At 38.8% G+C, this 19435-nt stretch overlaps 1 protein-coding gene across 1 annotated transcript in view; it reads left to right on the plus strand.

Moving 5' to 3' along the window:
* The window catches only part of SCIN (scinderin), a 48245-nt gene that overhangs the window by 25278 nt on the left and 3532 nt on the right, over nucleotides 1-19435 (plus strand). Inside the window, exons 5-14 of the mRNA XM_083866662.1 lie at nucleotides 7597-7689; nucleotides 9430-9562; nucleotides 11243-11331; nucleotides 11514-11729; nucleotides 12765-12886; nucleotides 13070-13160; nucleotides 15643-15813; nucleotides 16307-16484; nucleotides 17029-17150; nucleotides 18847-18924. Of these exons, the coding sequence (XP_083722788.1) occupies nucleotides 7597-7689; nucleotides 9430-9562; nucleotides 11243-11331; nucleotides 11514-11729; nucleotides 12765-12886; nucleotides 13070-13160; nucleotides 15643-15813; nucleotides 16307-16484; nucleotides 17029-17150; nucleotides 18847-18924 (1293 nt within the window). The remainder of the gene's footprint in view (nucleotides 1-7596; nucleotides 7690-9429; nucleotides 9563-11242; nucleotides 11332-11513; nucleotides 11730-12764; nucleotides 12887-13069; nucleotides 13161-15642; nucleotides 15814-16306; nucleotides 16485-17028; nucleotides 17151-18846; nucleotides 18925-19435) is intronic.

Consider the following 19435-nt stretch of genomic DNA (forward strand, 5'->3'; position numbering starts at 1 on the left):
TAACAGAAATGGACCTTGAAGGGATATTTTTTCCCTTATTTTTTCTGCAGATTTATCTCCTCCCACTCCCTTGCAGAGCATCTGGCATCTGTGTGCAAGGTTGCCTTTGAATTTTCCTTAGTGAAAATTCTGTAGTGAAGAAGGGCTCAGGGAGGAAAATCTTTGTAGATTGTTTTATTGTGTTTTTTTTAAAGAACTCTGTATGTGCACAGATTGCTGTTCCCTGTCCAGACCATGTAAAACTGGAATAAGAGTCCTCTCATGTTTGGGCCAGAGTGAAGAACAGCTGTTTGGAAGAAAGCATCCCACGCGTTGGGGGATCAGTTCAGTATTTTCACCACCACAGTGTGTGATGTTGAAGAAATCTGTAAATATAATTATTGCAGGTACTGCAGAGCAGGCTGTTAGGGCCAGGCCTTCTGCTTACACAACTGCCTATGACTTTGATACTATCTGGCTTTACCTTTAAAAATAAAAGGTAGGTAAATTAAGATGGATTTAAATACTGCAGTAATGAGTGCTGCAGCTTCTAACTCTGAAGAACTGTAAATCATAGCTGAACATTTTGGCTCCTTTACACAAAATTTTAGGTCATGTACGAACTTAAAGCCTTAAAACAGGTAGTGATGGGCACCTAAACTAGCAGAAGAAAATTATTTTCAAAGAGCTAAGAAGGATATATCTCTTAGACAACGAGGTGAAAGGAACATTCTTGCTGTGCTAATAAATATTTAATTTATTTCAAGCTTCAGCAGGAATCATTAGAGAATATCTGTCAAAATACTCTCTGAATTGCTTTCTTAAATATTAGAGTCCAATCTATGCTCTTTGATTGCAGAGTTTGGTGTCATACCAGAGGAGGATCCCCTGGCATATCTGGTCTATTTGCTCTGTGGGACTGGAAATGCTGAGTTTGTGAATACAGTCAGCATTGCACTGCAAAAATATTCCAATGCCTTGAGTAGCTTTTTCCACCTTCCTCTCTCATGTTCTAAGTGCTGAGATACCTTGATGCAGCTCCTCTGCTCGCCCTGATGCTGCTGTGTATCACGGCTGCCTGCTGCTCTTTCAGCTGCTGTGCATCCCCTGGGAACACTGATTTTCTAGCAGGGTCTCTGACTGCCAATTGTGGGGCTGCTGCCTCCAACTCAAGCTTTATGGAGTGTTTGCCACACACACTCCCTTATTGGTATGGTCCAGCCACAGCCTTGGGACCAGCTGCAAAGCTGGAGGCACTTAAGGAATGAAAAGCTGAGTGTGTTGTGGATTTTATCAGATAAATATTCTTTATGTCTGAGGCTCCCCGTTGGCATTAGTTACTGATTTATTTCATTATTATCCAACACATAAGCATGCACTGTCACGCATCACATAAGATACTTTATCCACAAGGCCTTCAAACAGAGATCTGCAAAGCTGCAAAGGCTTCAGTGTGTGCCTCAATTTATGTTCCAATAAAGCAGAAAAAATGGGCATCTTAAGTACACGTGCAAGTCTCTGCAGGCTTTGGATCCCATATTTAATACTACTGGCATCAGAGGATGATGTTAACAAAAGAGTGAGATTCAAAATTTAGGTAGGAAGAATTAGTATAAATCCAAAAAAGATGTGGAAGTGATTGATTAGTTCATTTTTAATTATTCTGCAGGTAGACATGTGCTGAACAGCTCAATTCTCCCAAGTTCATTCAGCAGCAGTAATGGTTAGAAAAAGACTACTGCATTTCATAGTTACTGCCATTCACCCTCCTGGTTTCTTTAGCATGGGATCACTGTTCATCTTGAAGGCATCCTAAAAGCCAGATATTTGAAGATAATGTAGGCTGGGGGTTTCCTCATTTCATGCACACCCAGTTTCCAAGTGAATAACTGGCTTAGATACTGCCAGCTGTGCAGTCCCAGTAGGACAGAAAGATGCCTGTTTTACCTTGGAGCCAAGCTATCAAAAAAATCAGACTTGTACTCTCAAGACTGGGGTAGCCACCTTTTTGTGAACATGTTATCTGTGGCCAGTTTCACAGAACAGACAATTAATGTTAGAATATTGTTATCATGTGAGTAAAGGCTTTATATTCAAATTTCCCCAGGCAGATATGCAAAGTTGCAAATATTTTATTAAAAGCTGCCAAAGCCTAATGCCCTATTTTTAGGCAGTTAAGCACAAAGCTTTGAAAAAATTATGATTTGCATTTGAAATTCCTGAGACAACAGAAACTGGCTAAAAATGTAGGCCATAATTTATGCATCAAAAGTGCCATGAGCAGCTGATGTGTTTTGCTGTTTTGTAGCAATCTGAATTCATACAGCTCAGATTTAGACCTTAAATGCCAGAAAGTCCTTTTGATAAATTACATAGTAAACCCAGTAATTAACAGCATGCTGGAACTATTTGTTAAGATAACCCGTTCTTTTGCCCACTTCTCAGTGCATTATGGCTGTTTCCATCTTATTTTCAATCTGTGTTCAGGGGGGTAGGAGGTTGTCTGCTCAAGGTGATCACGTAATGAGATCTGTTGTTGCTGGAATTGCTAGTGAGAGACCATTTCAGGCAGAAACCCTATGAGCAATTCAGTGAAAGGACAAATTTTTCCTGTTGGGAGTGTAATTTTTTTGTGAGACAATGAATGTTTGTTCAAATTGATGGGAAGAGTTCCAGGTTACAATAACCAGTAGAATAAGTGTGTTTGGTTATTCAGAATCTAACAAATATCAAAAGTAATTTTTGTCTGGCCCAGAATATCCTCAGCAGTGGTTGTGCTCTGTCAGAGGAACCAGTAACCCCAAACAATTAGAAGTTAAACTTCTAATTGCTGCTAAAGTGGCTAGTTACTTTAGCAGCAAAGCCCTAAAGCCACCTTTGCCTGATGATCCTCTGTGCTGGTACCCAGGGTCAGCCAGGTGGTTACTGGCCTTCCCTTCTCTGATGGATTTTTTCCTGCTCAAGTACATATTTGAGAGAATACTTATTTCAAGGAGATGTTCCTTGTAACAGCTTCTCTGCTTTGAAGGTTAATAAAAATCTAAGCATTTATCTACCAATGAGGTCATACTGTGTTTGTTGTTCAGACCTGTAGTACTGCACAGTGGCTTTATTTTCTGTCACAACGTACATGTGTACCTGGAATTTGTGGAACAGGATATACTTGCTTGTGTCAAAGCATACAGGAAAGTAAGTGATGAGCTACTACTCTGACTGTTTTCCAAAAGTATTAAGTAATAAAATGTCAGGTCATTTATACAGCTTTAAGCTGTGTAAATTTCTTGCTTTTCTTTCTATTGCTCTTAGCATATGAAGAGGGGAGTTTGAGTGGTTTTGAGATCTGATATTTGGGATCACGGCCAGAACAAACAGTTCTGTTTCAGACCCAGAAACCTAACCCAAAGGGTGTATATGAAGAAGAAAATCAAACACAGTGCTAGTGTACACAAGTTAAACTGTATAAAACTGGTTTTCTCTCTTAATTAATCTTCACTTGGCATGTTGTTCAGGTATTGTTTACCTAGGTAGATTTTCAGCCTCACTGAGCTCTTTTAACTTGTTGCTCCCATTAAATCAATATCAACTATTTTATGATGCAGAGCTGGCTTCTCCAGTTATGAAGAAAATATTTGCCAAATTTCTTTTAATGACTTTATTTTATTTACTTTGTCACATTCCTTTAGATTAAAAACTTTTTGTCTGTGATTTCTTCTATTCTTTTTAAGGGTGCAGATATTTACAGAGAAGAGCTTGTGCACATGCAAATATGAAACAGGTTTTGCAGGCAGGATAAGTTATGTTGAATTTACCACAAGAGTGAACTTGGGCAATTTTAGAGGAACTCGTGTTCTGTTGGTTTGCATAATGGTATTCTTGTACTAACCTGTCAACACAAAAGTCTAACAGAACTTAAAAACCCCAAAATTTTAAGATTAATGCAGACTGACTTCCTGTCAAATGCCTTCAGACAAGATCTAAAGGTACAGAGTTAATGAATACTTCTGTTAAAACAATGCTAAGCCCAAAGAATGAAGAAGGTGGGGCATGGATTTGCTTTCAGGCCTCTTTATTACTCTTCATATTGTTATTATTGTAGTGGAGAATAATGATAATGATGATTTTAAAAGTGTTTTCAAGGCATGTGTGTGCACCTGTGTATTTATGAGATGTAAGGTTGGAACTTTGCCAGCATGGTTGGACATCTGGGGAAAAGTGTGGCTAGTTTGTCTTGTGTACCCAAGACAGCATTGCTGTTTCCAGGTGTGTAGGGTGGATTTGTGGGTCTGAGTTCTTGGCACATTTGTAAGTCAGGGCATTGTCCCTCAGAGCCAACCTAAGGCTGTCAGCACACTGGGCCATGTGGTGTCAAGACCCAGAGGAGCAGCCTGACTGTACAGAGGGGATTATATGAACACAGTCCAGTGTATATAGCTCCCACAGGATTTGTGTGAAACTAGAGTGTATGTAGGTAAGTATCACAAGACCTGGTGTTCTTCAAATAGTGTGTTGGTATAAATGATTTTATTGGGATACCTTGCTGCAAAGCTTTGGGAGCCTGTGACTGCAGTCTCAGCTGGAGTGAGATCCATCACATGAGAATTATCTGTGAAAAGAGAGGTGCTCCAGAGAGCTACAGCTCAGCCAGCAGGTGCTTATGTAATGATACAACATAATTTCAGCATAGCAGTTAGCTGTTGTTTAAATAGTTGTAATCTTACTGATAAAAGTATTAATTGTCATAACATGCAGACATATGCGTGTGGAGCCATAGCATGGGAGACTGCCTTAGGAGGATTTCTTTGGAGAAGAACTTAACATTATTTCCACATTTTTTTACGCTTTGTGTTTAAACACAGAATCTTCCCTTCCATGATCTGTCTCATCCTCCAGTCTATAAGGCAAGCTGGCAACAAATGCATGTTGGAAACTGTGAACTGTTTATAGCAATACAGATGTGTACTGACAATATATATTTCATACAATATCACTTCATATATTGAGTATATATCTATATGTATATATGCTACATGTCTTCACAATTGGTGCTTTCACAGGCCTTAGGTCATTTAGCCTTGTATCATCTTCTGTTTTGATACCAACACATGCAGGTACCACTAGTGATTCAGCTGAAGGCATTTTCTGACAGCTGTGTTGGCTGCACAGCCCTCCTCACAAGTCCTGGGTTTTCTTACCTGGTGGGAGGAGAAGCACATCGTGTCCTTCTTAACAAGGGTCACAATTCCAGGGTCTACAAGCAACTGTGACTCAAAATGCAGGAGAAGGGGACACTCTCAAGGTCCTTCTCCATTTGTTTTTGAGTTCTTCTGAGAAAAATGAGTTGCAGAAATTAATAATTTGTATTTTCTGTTTGCCTGTGCTGAAGCACAGGGCTAGAGAAGCTAGGCAGAGAAGCCCTCTTTGGCCAGAGAACCTACTATGCAAGCTGCTGTTCAATGAGTTGTGGAGGCATTTCTCTGGAACCAGAATGTCTCATATCTATAATTGCACCTGCACAAAGAGAGTTCTAAGCCCTCTCCCTGTGTTAGTACCCATGAACTGAGATTTCCTAAGACCAACTTTGTGAGTCTGACAATAGTCAGACTCTATCAACGTCAGATGAACATTTTTGCATTTGGTTTTTAGACAGCAACAGGTCAGACCAGCAATCTAACCTGTGCTGGGCCCAAATCTAAAGCCCAATTTTCAAATTATAGGGGCTGCTTACTTTAATTGCTGCCAGACTGCAGTCTCTAGACCTTGCTGTAAATAGAGAGGCTGGTTCTGTCAAGATGCTTTCACAAACACCAACAGGCACTATTTGCTTTGAAATATTCAGAATGACACTTGCAGAGTTAAAAGAAATAAAGGGATTTTATATCAACGTGCATGACTTCCAAAGATGCTGCAAAATAATTGTGATGCCACAGGTATTCTATATGCACAGCAAGGAAAAACACTGACTTTAACTGTGTAAGAAGTCAGAATTTTTGTGGGGTTTTTGGGGTTGTTTGTTTGGGGGGATTTTCTTTTACTGTAAATGCCTAATTAAGCAGAGCACTAATGAGTACAAACTTCTGAGAGTTTTATTAACAAGACTCTTTTACCCACTTATTGGTTACTGAAAGTCAAGTGTTTTAAAACCCTCAAACTTCTTCAGTGTCTGTTCAGGTAAAGATGTATGCCTGTTATTTGGCAATTTTGTGACCCTGGCATTACAAAGACAGGTAGGAAGGGAAACATTTTAGAAACCTGGTGCCAATAAACTGCATATGCCCACTGTTCTGGCCGTTCACCAGCACGATGGCACTCTGTTGTGGACATGGAGCCCTACTTGGCCTATAGAGCAGTAAACCTGCAGCCATCCAGTGTAAATTCTGGAAATGCCAATGAGTAGCTACTGAAAAGCTATGGGTAACAGCTTTATTAAACAAGACATTGCTTTCTTGTCTTCAATGAGTCGCAGATAAAATTTTCTAGCTTAAACTGCATCGCACTTGAAAAGGCTATTTTATTTTATTTTACTTTACTATTTTACTGATTTTACCAGGTGAGAAAACTCCACAGATGGCAGATTTCTATTAAATATCTATTCTGTATTGTTTTTCTTTCCAAATTGTTTGCAGCTGTATACTTTGTTTGGCTTCCCTGTTATCAAATATTTACAAGGCTTTTGCCTGTGACTCCATGTTATATTGCACAGCATGTTATACAGATAATGCACAAGTTCATAGAAAGACTGGGACTGCCCTTGTACTTTATGTTAATATTTATTCTCTCCAACATATCAATTTCTACCCTCACTCTAGGACATAATTTCATAGGAATCCATAATATTCTGTGTATAACTTTTGGATCCCTCCACATATATCAATCATTAAGGAAAGATCATCAAGAAGGGGTAACTAGGACTTAATAATGACTGCCTGACCTAACATATTCTTGATGAACCTCTGTAAATTTCTTGTAGTGATAGTTGTTGTAATATTGCCCATGGTGTAAAACTACTGCAGTGTTAAAATTGATATTCTAGTGGTAGAGCAAGAAAATGTTTCACTCATACCATAAATTATTTTCAAGACCCTAGCTCAATTTTTCCCCTCAGAATGGGACTAAGAATCTGTAACTTTTAAGATTAATGAACTCATAATCTGGTATTTTATATTGTTAATTACTTTATAATTTCAACTAATATATTTCATTTTGTCAGTTTTAATTTTACTATTGTTAAACATTTAAAGAGTAATGTCATTCCAAGAATTGTAAGATGTGCTTGACAACAGTTCAGAAGTTACTGGGAAGAAAAAAGGAAGACAGACAGGTAAACACATACATAGAATAGGATCACATACGCCTTTCTATGCATATTTTGTAGCATATAGACAACCAGCAAATTGACCTGTGGAAAAGACATCATGAAAGGTATAAAGTTGCTGGGGATCTGCCACAGTTTTTAAAAATTATGTCTATATTTGTTTCAGCTCTGAGTTCAGTTTTAGATTGTTTTCTATATAAAGATGATCCCAATTATTTGCTACTGTGACAATACAGTAGTGTACAGATATTTGTACTACAGCATCTACTCTCTCTCTGCATTGAATTTGTTATTCTCTTATACAGGTTTTAGGGAACAAGCCAGAGCTTCCTGAGGGTCGTGAAGATGACGATGAGCTGGCTGATATCACAAACAGGAGAAGTGCTAAACTATATATGGTAAGTTATTTATTAATTTAATTAATTTTAATTAGGTATGCTCAACAGTAGTCATGCTTTTATTCATTCCTTCCTCATATATGGAGTTCTGGCTTCATTTACAGAACTGCTCTTATTTTAGTTTATTTGCAGCCAACAGACAAGTTTATCAAAGGGTGTCAATCAAGATATTCCAGGTAATTTGAGGGGAAAAAAATGGATCACATTTGTGTTCACTCAGGAAACAGGTTAAGCATGGTCTATGAACCACACAGTGCAGGTCAAAGAAGAATTAACTGCTCTTAAATCATCCTGTCTTCTTAATTTTAACAGAGAGATTTCTAGTAGTCATATATGACTTAGTTATTCTTAGCAGAGTTTAAAAGATGGACATGTACATTATATTTTATATATCTACAACTTTATTCCTTTCTCCATCATCACTTAACAAGGAGGATTTGGCTAACAAGTGGCAACTCTGACAGTGTGGAGTGCTACTGGATCCCCATGTATGTGACCCTATAAGTGCCATTTGCAATAACTTGGAAGCTGCTGTGAGGTGTGAGAGGGGATGAGTCACTCCCTCTGCAGCTCCTGCACCCCACAGACCACAGGACAGAGCCACCTCTCTTCTTTCCTTGCCTCTTACATGATTTTCCACTACCCATAGGTGTACGTGGGGTTTACAAACCTGTACAAGATGGTCATTGTTACAAAGCCACTTGTAGTCATAGTTGTCTGTGTTGTGTTTAGTTCACATTAATCATTCCTTTCATGCCAAAAATCTGGTGCATATTTCTCTTCATAGCAGAGGATTAAGGGAACAAAAATGGAAAACAAAACAAGGCCTGCATGTAGTTGAAGTAAAACATAACTAGAGAAGGGAAAGTGAATTTTTGAATCCTAAGAACACTGAGATTTCTGTGGATATCTGATAAATTAGTGTAAGTACACAGGTCCTGCTAACAGAGTATGTTAGCTAGATTTAAATGGGTTGCAGTATAAACAAGTGAGTGTCAAAGGCAGGAGACAGGTCTATGGTGAGCCCTCAAAGTAGGTATAATGGTTGGTTTTTATTTGTTGTGTGCAGTAGTAATTTCCCCTTTGTACTTCCATAATATAAAATACAAGATATAATGGTGTGTTTAAAATTAATATTTAATTATGAAAGGAAATAAAGATTGATAGAAAAGTAATTATGGTAGTAATAATCTATTTTCACTAGTAATAACTGGTCTTTTCAGCTATACAGGAGTAATTTTTAAAAGGTTTTAAGGGTCTACATATGAACTTACAGTATTGGTAGAGGTCATGAAGCAGATTCTACAACAGGTCTTACATTAGAGTTTCCAGTTAAAGAACAGCAGATTATAAATGTAGGCATTTCACCTGTTAGTGTCAGTGTAGGATTATTTTATTATGGTTCCAAATGCTACTGTTCAGCAAGTACATGTACCTTTGGCTGTGTGTGAGTTACTTGGCAGCAGGGACTATACTAGTTAGAAGAGAAATGGATTTCTTTTAAGCTGTGAGATAAGGATCCAACAAACTCTCTAAAATTAACACTACATCTCCCTCTGTTGGATGTAAAATGAAATGAAACAAAAAATAATAATCTTTAGCCTAACTTCCCAGCAGTACACAAATTTCATATAACAGTTATATAGGAATGGTACCCGATTTTTATACTAATTTAATGAGCAGATTAATTTGTCTTTAAAAGCCAGAGCTGATGTAGATTTGAAATCACTATTTTCTTAGGTGTCAGATGCCAGTGGATCCATGAAGGTGTCCGTGGTAGCAGAGGAAAACCCCTTCTCTATGGCTATGCTTTTGTCTGAGGAGTGCTTCATTTTGGACAATGGTGCTGCCAAGAGGATCTTTGTGTGGAAAGGTAAGAGGTCACTTGTATTGCAAATGCAGACACAACACAGAGTGTAGTGAGGAGTTGTCAACTTGAGGAGTTGACACAATGCCCTTGGGACACCAGCAAGAATTTAACACTGGCTGAACACTACCATGCACACAGCTCTTCCCTGGTACAGTCTGCGGACAAGGATTACTCACTTGTGTAAGGATTTCAAGATTGAGTCTTATCTAAGGACCCTCTTTTTGAGGTATCTGTAAGCTGGGGTGATTAAATGCTTATCTAAATGGAAAGTACAAAGCAAACATAAATAATTCTATGAGTTCTGTATGTTGTCATCAAATCCCTGTCTTCTGGGACAAAATCTGGACACTGAACATTCCATTTGGGTAGGCATCTCCACAGAGGTGTGAAACTGAAAGGTGTGTGCCCAGGGCCTAGACTAAAAGCATAAGCTTGCAAATACTTTGATCTCTCTTTTTTTTTCTTGCAAATATTTCTCTGGGGTATCATCAGTTGGCAATTGCTTTGCCTGAACGTTTCCCTGGAGAAGAATAGTACTACTGTGGAATTAGGTCCTTGACACCTTATCGCTGGATTGCTGTAGTGCTGTACATTTTTATTTTGTTTTACCACGTGCAATACCAAATAATTACTTGATGCATTTGTCAAGTCTCTCAGGTCAGCCCAGAAAGTGTTGTAAGCATTTTGCTTGAAAACTTTATTTACAATTAGGGAAACATCCCTTAAAACGTTTGGGGAGCATTGTGCTCAGATGGCCTATGGTGTGTCTGCCCCCCTGATTCCCAGCTGTCACTCTATATGACAGCTCCTAGAACAACCAAGCCAATAGGGTCAGGCATAAAATAAACTATGATTTAGGTTCTTTGACTGCATGTTCTTTTGTGTCCTCACTTTGCTGCTGCCAGTAAAAATAATGTGTGGGAAACCCTCATTAGACTGTGAGTCTCACCCTTGCATGAGAGACTGCAGCTATCATCTCTGCTGGAAATCTTCGGGCCACTTAAGCTGAGAAGTGTGAATTACTTCGGTAATGGTCTCATGAAAAATGGGATACAAATGAATACCTTACCAGAGCATCTGATTAGACTGTGAGGTCTTTGGAATGTAGTCACTGCAACCTGCTGGGACACAGACCCTGTAGACAGTGTCAATCCCACAGAGACTTCCAGAGGTACGTAACACTGAGCAAGGCTGAGCAAGCAGCAGTGGATAGAGAAATGGATAAATTGCAAAGCCCACCCAGACAAAACAGGAGTTTCTTTTACTCTTTTGCACTGCCTGAAGAAGTGGAGGCAGTTCAGCTTTATTGACCATATTGCAGCCCAGCAAAGGCAGAGTAGGAGAAAAGACCTAGGGTACCTTGAGCCAAGCAGGTTTTTATTTTTGTAGAAATACTAAGTAAAAAAAAAAAAAAAAAAAGCAAGCCCGCTTTTTTCTCTCTTTCTGGTTTTTTTTTTTTTTTTTTTTCTTTCCTTTAAATTAATTGTTTTCAAAGCTACCAAAGTACTGTTTTGGCCATTCAACTTCATGTGAATCTTCTTGCTCATGCTACGTCCAGCATTTGTGTTTGTTCAAGACTGAGGGAAAAGCAATGTCAAAGAGGTCTCAAGGACTACTTGTTTTTGAAGGTTCTGTAAGTTTATTGCCCTTTCCCATGTACTGTTATCCTTCTGTTTTAATCAGGCAAAAATGCTAACCCTCAAGAGAGAAAAGCTGCCATGAAGAATGCTGAACAATTCATACAGCAGATGAATTATCCTGCCAACACACAGGTGCGATCTATTTATGGAGGTGATACCAGGAGAGCTTGAGCTCTGTTAAAGACATTGTTTTTAAGTCAGCAGAAAAAAATATTTTTAAGGGCAATATTTCACATACAATCTAGAAAAGTTTTTGTTTGAGTAACAGTGTCAATTCTGTTTTCCTCTGTTTCATCTGTCTTCCTTCATTTCAGATTCAAGTCCTTCCTGAAGGAGGTGAAACGCCAATGTTCAAGCAGTTTTTCAAAGACTGGAAGGATAAAGATCAAAGCGATGGCTTTGGCAAAGTATATGTCACAGAGAGAGTGGCTAAAATTGAGCAGATTGAATTTGATGCTACCAAGTTACATGAGTCTCCACAAATGGCTGCCCAGCATAACATGGTAGATGATGGTTCAGGGAAAGTAGAGGTAATTTTCATGTTGCAATAAATTTTATCTTATCTAACTAATGTATTCTGCTACTTGTAATGGGCTAAACTGCTTCTCTGTGTTTCAATTATTATACTGTTGTTTAGATTAGCACTATATTAGTGGAAGTGTTATTTCTAGCATGACAAAAGATACTTTGAGGTAGAAGGTGAATATCCACTGTATGCTGGACTGTGGTTTTTGGTGCTTATGAAAGATGTGCCAGTCATCAAGAGAAGTTAAACACCAGAAATATTACCCCTTCTACACAATACCTTGTAAATATTTACTTTAAATATGATTCTTAATCTAAAGGAAAAACTTCAAGCTCATATCAGCTTGAAATCTGGAATGGGAAGACGTGTGCTTGTCTCCCTCAGGTAGCCTGGATTTGGAGAGAAAAAGATGACTGTACAGTCTTTCTAGACCTTTCCATATCCGACTTCAGGACTATCTTTGGACTACACAGGGCTGGCATGGCATTGTGTCAACATGGCCTGTTCAATGCAGATTGCATGTTGGGCTTCTGGAAGAAAAAGAAGGGATGAATACCTACAGTCTCATTGGTGTATTCTCCAGGTTTCTGACCTCACACTTGGGATGGTCCATAGGCTTGAGCAGCCAGTTGTTAGCTGAACTGGGCTGTAGTGAATGAAATAGGAAGAAACCTGACTAACACCACATTATCTGACTGCACTGTGCCTCTCCAAAATGGCATTTTAATTTTATGATGGATCATAATGTTGTGCCATGTCATATTGTCACCTTAAGGTGTTAAGAAAGTTCAGCATAGCATTGTGAAGTGCTTGTGTGGCAATAAAGCATCAAGAGAAAGTATTGCAGTCCCTTGTTGATGGTTGTCATTACTTCAGTGGGCACAGGGTGTATTTACCTACCTCATGAAGATTCCTTCCTGTTTCTATTCAGTAACACTTGGGAAAAGAAAGGACACTCAAGGGATAAGGTAGTAAAATATTTTGTGAAGAGTCTCAGGATGAAGTTCAGCAATCTGCAGTGATTTCCCTGTTTCCCCAGATCTGGCGTGTGGAAAGCGGTGGCCGAGTTCCTGTGGGACCTGAGACATATGGACAGTTCTATGGGGGTGACTGTTACATTATCCTCTACACTTACCGTGGAGGGCAGATAATCTATACATGGTATGTTTGGTTTCCTTTGCACAGACCTGCAGCATGTGGATATTATTTTATGTTGACTTTATGTCCTTTTGAGTAGAACATATGTAAATGTAAGATCGTTCACTGTGAGTTTGTCATACAACACAAACTCTGGGTTACTTTGAAGCTAAATTTAACCATTGTCTTTCTCTTTGTCTTCCTCAGGCAAGGAGCCCATGCTACAAAAGATGAACTGACTGCATCTGCATTTCTGACTGTTCAGCTGGATCGGTCATTAAATGATCAGGCTGTGCAGGTTAGTGTCTTTTGGATAATATCCAACAGAGATTGTGTTATATGCAAATTTTGATGAGAATTGAAAGGAGGAACTAGCATTTAAAGACTGGAAATGCCAGTTGCTCAGGTATGTATCAAGCCAAGCACCATAGGATCCTGTTAAAGTTGCCAGAGATTGCCCATTTGAATCCTCCTTTCTGTATGCCAGAAGTTGAAGTAGTTGTATGCCAGAAGTTGTCCAAAAGAACACAGATATGACAGAACCTAAAACTGCCTTTTCCTTCCTTTGATTTCCGCTGTTTTAAAATTAAGTTTCAGTCCTGCCAAGACTTACAGACCCTGTGCATAGCCAGTGGAGACTGAATGATAAGACTGTCCCAGAGCAACTCACTCCAAACAGGAGTGTGACAAGTCAATAGCCCTATGGAGCTCCCCTGTCTTCTTTTGATTATGGAGGAAGTTGTGATATTTAGCTCAGACAAGACATCTGACTTTTAGAGGGCCAAAACTGGGAGAACTTGAAAGTCACATGAAAGACAGAAGAGGAAAACCTGCTGGAATTGTGCAACAGGGTCTGACTTCCTTGCCTCAGTGAGGAACATAACTGGGGTTTTCCCATCCCATAGTCTTGCAGCTCCATGAAAGCAGGACACACATCCGCATGTGCAGAAATGGGGTGTGCAAAACAAGGCACAGGACACTGGCAACTAAAGGGTGTGAGTAGATAAGCTAGTCCTTAGCTTGACTGTGTGTGCTCTCCTTATATCACTACTGAGAAGTGGTGGGTAGGTGAAGACCTGAGAGGTCTCTTTTCACAGAAAAGCTCAAGCTGTAAGATGACAAGGGACAAGCAGAGATTTTCTAGGCAGCAGGAGATAATTCTGTGTTTCCCATTTCTTAATTACAAAAGCAAAAGGCTTCCCCCACCCACCAAGGTACAGTTAATTCACATGGCAGTCCATAGTTGTAGCCACTAATCAGTTTTGATTTCTGATTGAAATTATTAAGGAAGGATTAGAACCCATTTAGATAATTACTGCTTGAAATATTCCCAACATGTGCTTTATATTTGGACCATGTCCAGCACAATGTAGTCTTGCCTGATACCTAAGGCTAATGCTAATCTTAAAGTAATAACAATATTACTACTATTAACAATATTACAACTGCAATAGTAGGGTGCTTAAAAAGTCTTTTTATTAAAGCTGAAGGAGATCCATTTCACTGAAGTAGACGTGATACTTAAAAGTACTTTCAGCCTGCAATGAGTTTAGGAATATATGTGTACATATCCATATGTGTATATATATGTACATATGTATGTGCATTTTTATGCAAACAGATAGAATATATTACCTGTGCCTAACATCTCTGTCAGCATTATTTGAAAGCTTTAAGTGTGCTATTCTATGTGGTCACTAGATGGCACGACAGTACAAATTACTATTAAAACGATGAGCTTGCAAGGGTATGTTTCACTGCGCCGTTTGGGTGATACGGGTTTTTTGAGTTTATTTGAGTTGTTGGTTTTTGATGGTTTTTTGTGGTTTGAGGGCTTTTTTCCCATTTTTAATATCCTGTTGTGGTTTGTCCCTTACAGGTATATGTGTCCTAGGTTATCCTTACATGGCAGCTGTAGCAGTCTGTCTACCTGTGAAATAAGTAAAAGCACATGTTGCAGCTGTTCCTCTGGGGACCCCAGCTCAGAGCTGCCCCAGGCCTCACTGAGGTCTCTCCACTTCTCCTACTCTGCTGCCTACACAACATGTCTCATTCCCTTTTTTCCCCATTCTTTCTGGGAATGAAAGGCAGGGAGTTGAATCCCTGTACCTTGGCCAATGGTACTGTTATAAAGAACCTGTTTTATATATATATATACTGTTATAAATGGTTGCCTACAAATAACTTTTATCATACATTAACCTAAAAATAGTCATTTTTCATAGTGTAGTATGGTGGTTTTTTTAGATGGCAATAGCACCTTTTACATCTGTAATGGAAGTTCATTTTCATCATCCATGTTATCCTCTGGATGAGAAATTTATTCTACTCTTTTTCAATCTCTTGCAGATAAAATACCTATAGAAATAATGAATACAGTGAACAGCCATTCTCTTCTGCTTAAATATAGGGCACCTAAACTTCCAAGACAGTTTTTCAGGAGGATTAAATCATTCTACAAAACACTATGAAATGACAGTTCTTTTGAAAATCAGCGATTTTTTATTACAGTAGATAGCAGCCATTTGAATCAGCTAAATACTGTGTTAGAAGTTTGAATCTTGTCTTTGTGTCACCGTGATTGACAAAAAAAATCTCACAAATGTTCTAACTCTGTATGTCTGGAACTATGCTTTTAGATATTTTCAGCTTGCCATTTCTCATTTTTGCTAACATACTTAGCATTGTTAGCTAAGATCCCCTAAGCTGTTCAGCAAAGACCAAAAATAACCAGTTATGTCCTTTTGTTTCTTTTATTGCATTTCTTTACATACGTACAGATCCGAGTCAGTCAAGGCAAAGAGCCTGCACATTTACTGAGCTTGTTCAAAAACAAACCACTTATAGTCTACAAGAATGGGACGTCCAGGAAGGAAGGTCAGAAACCTGCTCCACCAACACGACTCTTCCAAATCCGCAGGAACCTAGCAGCCATTACTAGGATTGCAGAGGTAAGGTCACCTGCTAAGTAAACCAGCCATTCCAGGTGGGAAATGATGGAGCTGCCATGAGCTCCTCTGACTAATCTTGTTGGGCAGTCATATCTGGTAGGAACACAGAACTCCAAATCCAATCTACTGCTCTATTTGATGAACCTGTCCCATAAACCAAAGAGAATATGCTGTAGCTGGCTGGAATCAGGCTACATCGTTCAGAGGAACTGTAAGAATACTCATAGTGAACAGTCAGTTGACAAAGAATAGACAAGAAGTCAACAACCCCTATGGGATGGTCTTTCCTACTACAAACAGTCCTCAGTTTTGCCCTGCAAGTCAGTTCCCTGTCTTAAATCCTTCTCTAATTTGTATCAATACAAAACTAGGGAAGAACTGAAGACCAAAAACATAGCAGAATAACATGTCTACACATTTTATATAAACATGCAAAATAGTAATTACATTATTTGAAGATTGGAAGAATAAAACTATTTCCTTTTTAATTTAGGTTGATGTTGATGCAGTGTCACTCAACTCTAATGATGTCTTTGTTCTGAAACTGCCAAACAACTCTGGCTACACATGGGTAGGAAAAGGAGCAAGTAAAGAAGAGGAACAAGGAGCTCAATACATTGCTAATGTTCTCAAATGCCAGACTGCTAAGATTAATGAAGGCCAGGAACCAGGTTTGTATGAGGCTACCTAGCTGCTAATAGACACCTGAGAATACACAGCACTGCATGGAGACAGTATGTTTAGATTAGATATTAGGAAAAATTCTTACTGTGAGGGTGCTGAGAATGGAACAGGTTACCCAGAGAAGTGATGGATGCCTCATCTCTGGAAGTGTTTAAGGAGGAAGTTGGATGGAGCTCTGTGCAACCTGGTGTACTGAAAGGTGTCGCTGCCCATGGCAGGGGCATTGGAACTAGATTATCTTTAAGGTCCCATCCAACCCAGGCCATTCTATAATTCTATGATTCTTCCTATCATAAAAATGAAAAAACATCTCTCATATCATAGAAACATCCATAATTCTATCTATTCTTTCTAATTCTACCTATTCTTTTGGTATCGGTATTTTGATAAACTGCAGGAAGTACTGTAAGAAAATGAATTCATCTTGAGACAGCAAAGAGATTGTTTGGGGATTTCTGAAACACTATCTAACAAGCTAAACTATCAAATGTTAAATCAGTTGGTGAATAAATTATATGTTATGTATTTTAGAGGAATTCTGGAAAGCACTTGGAGGTAAAAAAAATTACCAGACTTCATCACAACTCTTGGCAAAGGCTGAAGATCATCCCCCTCGCTTGTATGGTTGTTCTAATAAGACAGGCAGATTTATTGTGAGTATATGATGAATACTTTCTGTTTAATTATATAGTTTCTGGTATATTTTGCCTTGAAAATCGTGGTCATTAAATGAATTTGGGGATCTGGCTTAGTTAGCCAAATTTGGCAAAAACTAGAGAGGGGCATTTGATGCTTTAAACTATCCAAATGTGATGGATGAACAGAAAATTAATACTGCAGAAGTTTGCATTCAGAGCCTGCTCCAGCCTGGAAATAGAGACTTGCAGATGCAAAAAGATAAGTCATTTGCCCAGTCAAAAGCAATTTAATTCTTGCAGAGCATCACCAGATTGCTATCAATTTGCTGAGAAAGAACAGGTCAGTGCCTTGCCCCTTATGTGTTTGACAGTGGTGGCAAGGAAAAGAAATGCTTGCTTGCCAAAAATCCCAATAGCAGTCTGAAATTTTCCCTAGAGATTTAAGATGTGTAATTATGCCTTTAAGGTATTGGCTTGTGCTCAAGGAAGTAGGAAGACCTACTTCAGTGGCAGAAATACCCAGAGCTATGCACTGGGTATTAAGTCTGTGATTCAGGCTTAATTACTTACCATATTCTGGGAGGGCAATGCTGTGTCACCAGTTGGCAAGGACACACTCATTTTTAGGCAGGGGACATAGCTGGCAGTCTCCTTAAGGCACAGCCCAATCATTTGGAGGGGGATAAAACAAATAGGATCCTTTAATAAGGACTTTAAAATCTTATGAGAGTAGGAAAGTGTATTCTTCTAACAAGCTTTTAAAGTACTCCTGGGAAATACAGTAAAAGGAACTAAACTTTCTGCAGTAGTCTGCTGGGAGCTATGGACTTACTTTTTATTTTAAATTCCCTTCAAATTCTGTGAAACCCCCTCTTTCCTGTAGCATATCTCTAGTAACTGAATCATGACCATTAGAGGTCCCAGAAGAGGCAAGTGAGACCACTCTGTCCTTCTGGCCACGGTAAAACAGGGCAGGGAAAGGGAATATCTTTTTCACCATCTGCTTATCATCCCTTTAGCACTCCTACATGGCCACACATAGCCAAACCCTTGACAATCCTTTAAAAGTAGCAGCTATTAGCTATCTTATTATCTCTCCTTCTCATACAGAGTAATATTAAACTGTCTTTCTATCTTCCTGCACATCCTTGGAAGAAACAAGCAGTCTGCTTTTTCTTTGGAGACTAATCCTCAGTGGCTTAGTCAATTGTAATGTCCCATTGTTGAGTGACTGGGAAGCTTGGTTGGGTGTGTATTTCATCCCTGAGCTCACCCACTGCAAACCAAAGCAGTTTCTTTTCCTTTACATTCATTAATGTAAGCTGCATGAAAGTATCAGCTGATATCAGCTTGGTTGGTCCAAGGTTCAAATTTCCCTGTCTCCTTCTTCTGGCAGACCTTAGTCCCAGCTTAACAGTAGTCAACATTTATACTGTAGATCTTTGCCTCTCCTGGGGATATCTTACCAACTGGGAAAAACCAAGAGCTGCTTTTATAGGACATGCTATTATGTGATTTGTTTCATTTCAGAGAAACACCCTTAATGTATTCATCAAATCAGTTTAGGGTTTGATCCTTTAGGAGCCAAAAGAATTGTTCATTGGCCTCTGCACTTAACATTATAAAAATTGGTTAGGTCTTTGCAAAATTGTATGTCTTGATAAATCATTAAAAACTAAAAAAAGCCTTCAATACGTATTATCTTTTCTAGATTGAAGAGGTCCCAGGAGAATTCACTCAGGATGATTTGGCTGAAGATGATGTCATGTTGCTGGATGCTTGGGAGCAGGTTAGCTGTGTACTTGACCAGCGCTTTTTGTGATAACAAAGATAATTTATTCTTAATCACTTAGTTTGTAAGATGGGAGGAACAATCATCTTGACAGAATGGAAGCAGTTTTGTTTTGTTTAAATTATACCTATATATAATAGGTATAGCTATACTTTTTGAGCTAAATGATGTGCTGATGGTCACACATGCAACTGAATTTCCAAGCATAATGTGAGACCATGGCAGGCACTTATTTAAACCAATGACAGCTGCAAGAGTATAAGGCCCAGCAGTGTTCTGGAAAGGCTCTCAATAGTGTTCTTGACTTTATCACAAAAATTCATTAATTTAAAAAAAATTACTGCAGTAAATGTGTTGAGAATCCACTAAATCCTTGTAGCAGGAGCCGCCTAGAAAAAGTCCTAGTAGAGAAAGCAACCAACACTAGATAGACCCTTACAAAAATTTTCTTCATACTAGAAAGTGAATGGAGGGTGACAGAAATAATCTCCATCACTGCCCAGTTCAC

The sequence above is a fragment of the Zosterops lateralis genome (assembly GCF_965231275.1).
Source record: "Zosterops lateralis genome assembly, chromosome: 1".
NCBI classification, from domain to species: domain Eukaryota; kingdom Metazoa; phylum Chordata; class Aves; order Passeriformes; family Zosteropidae; genus Zosterops; species Zosterops lateralis.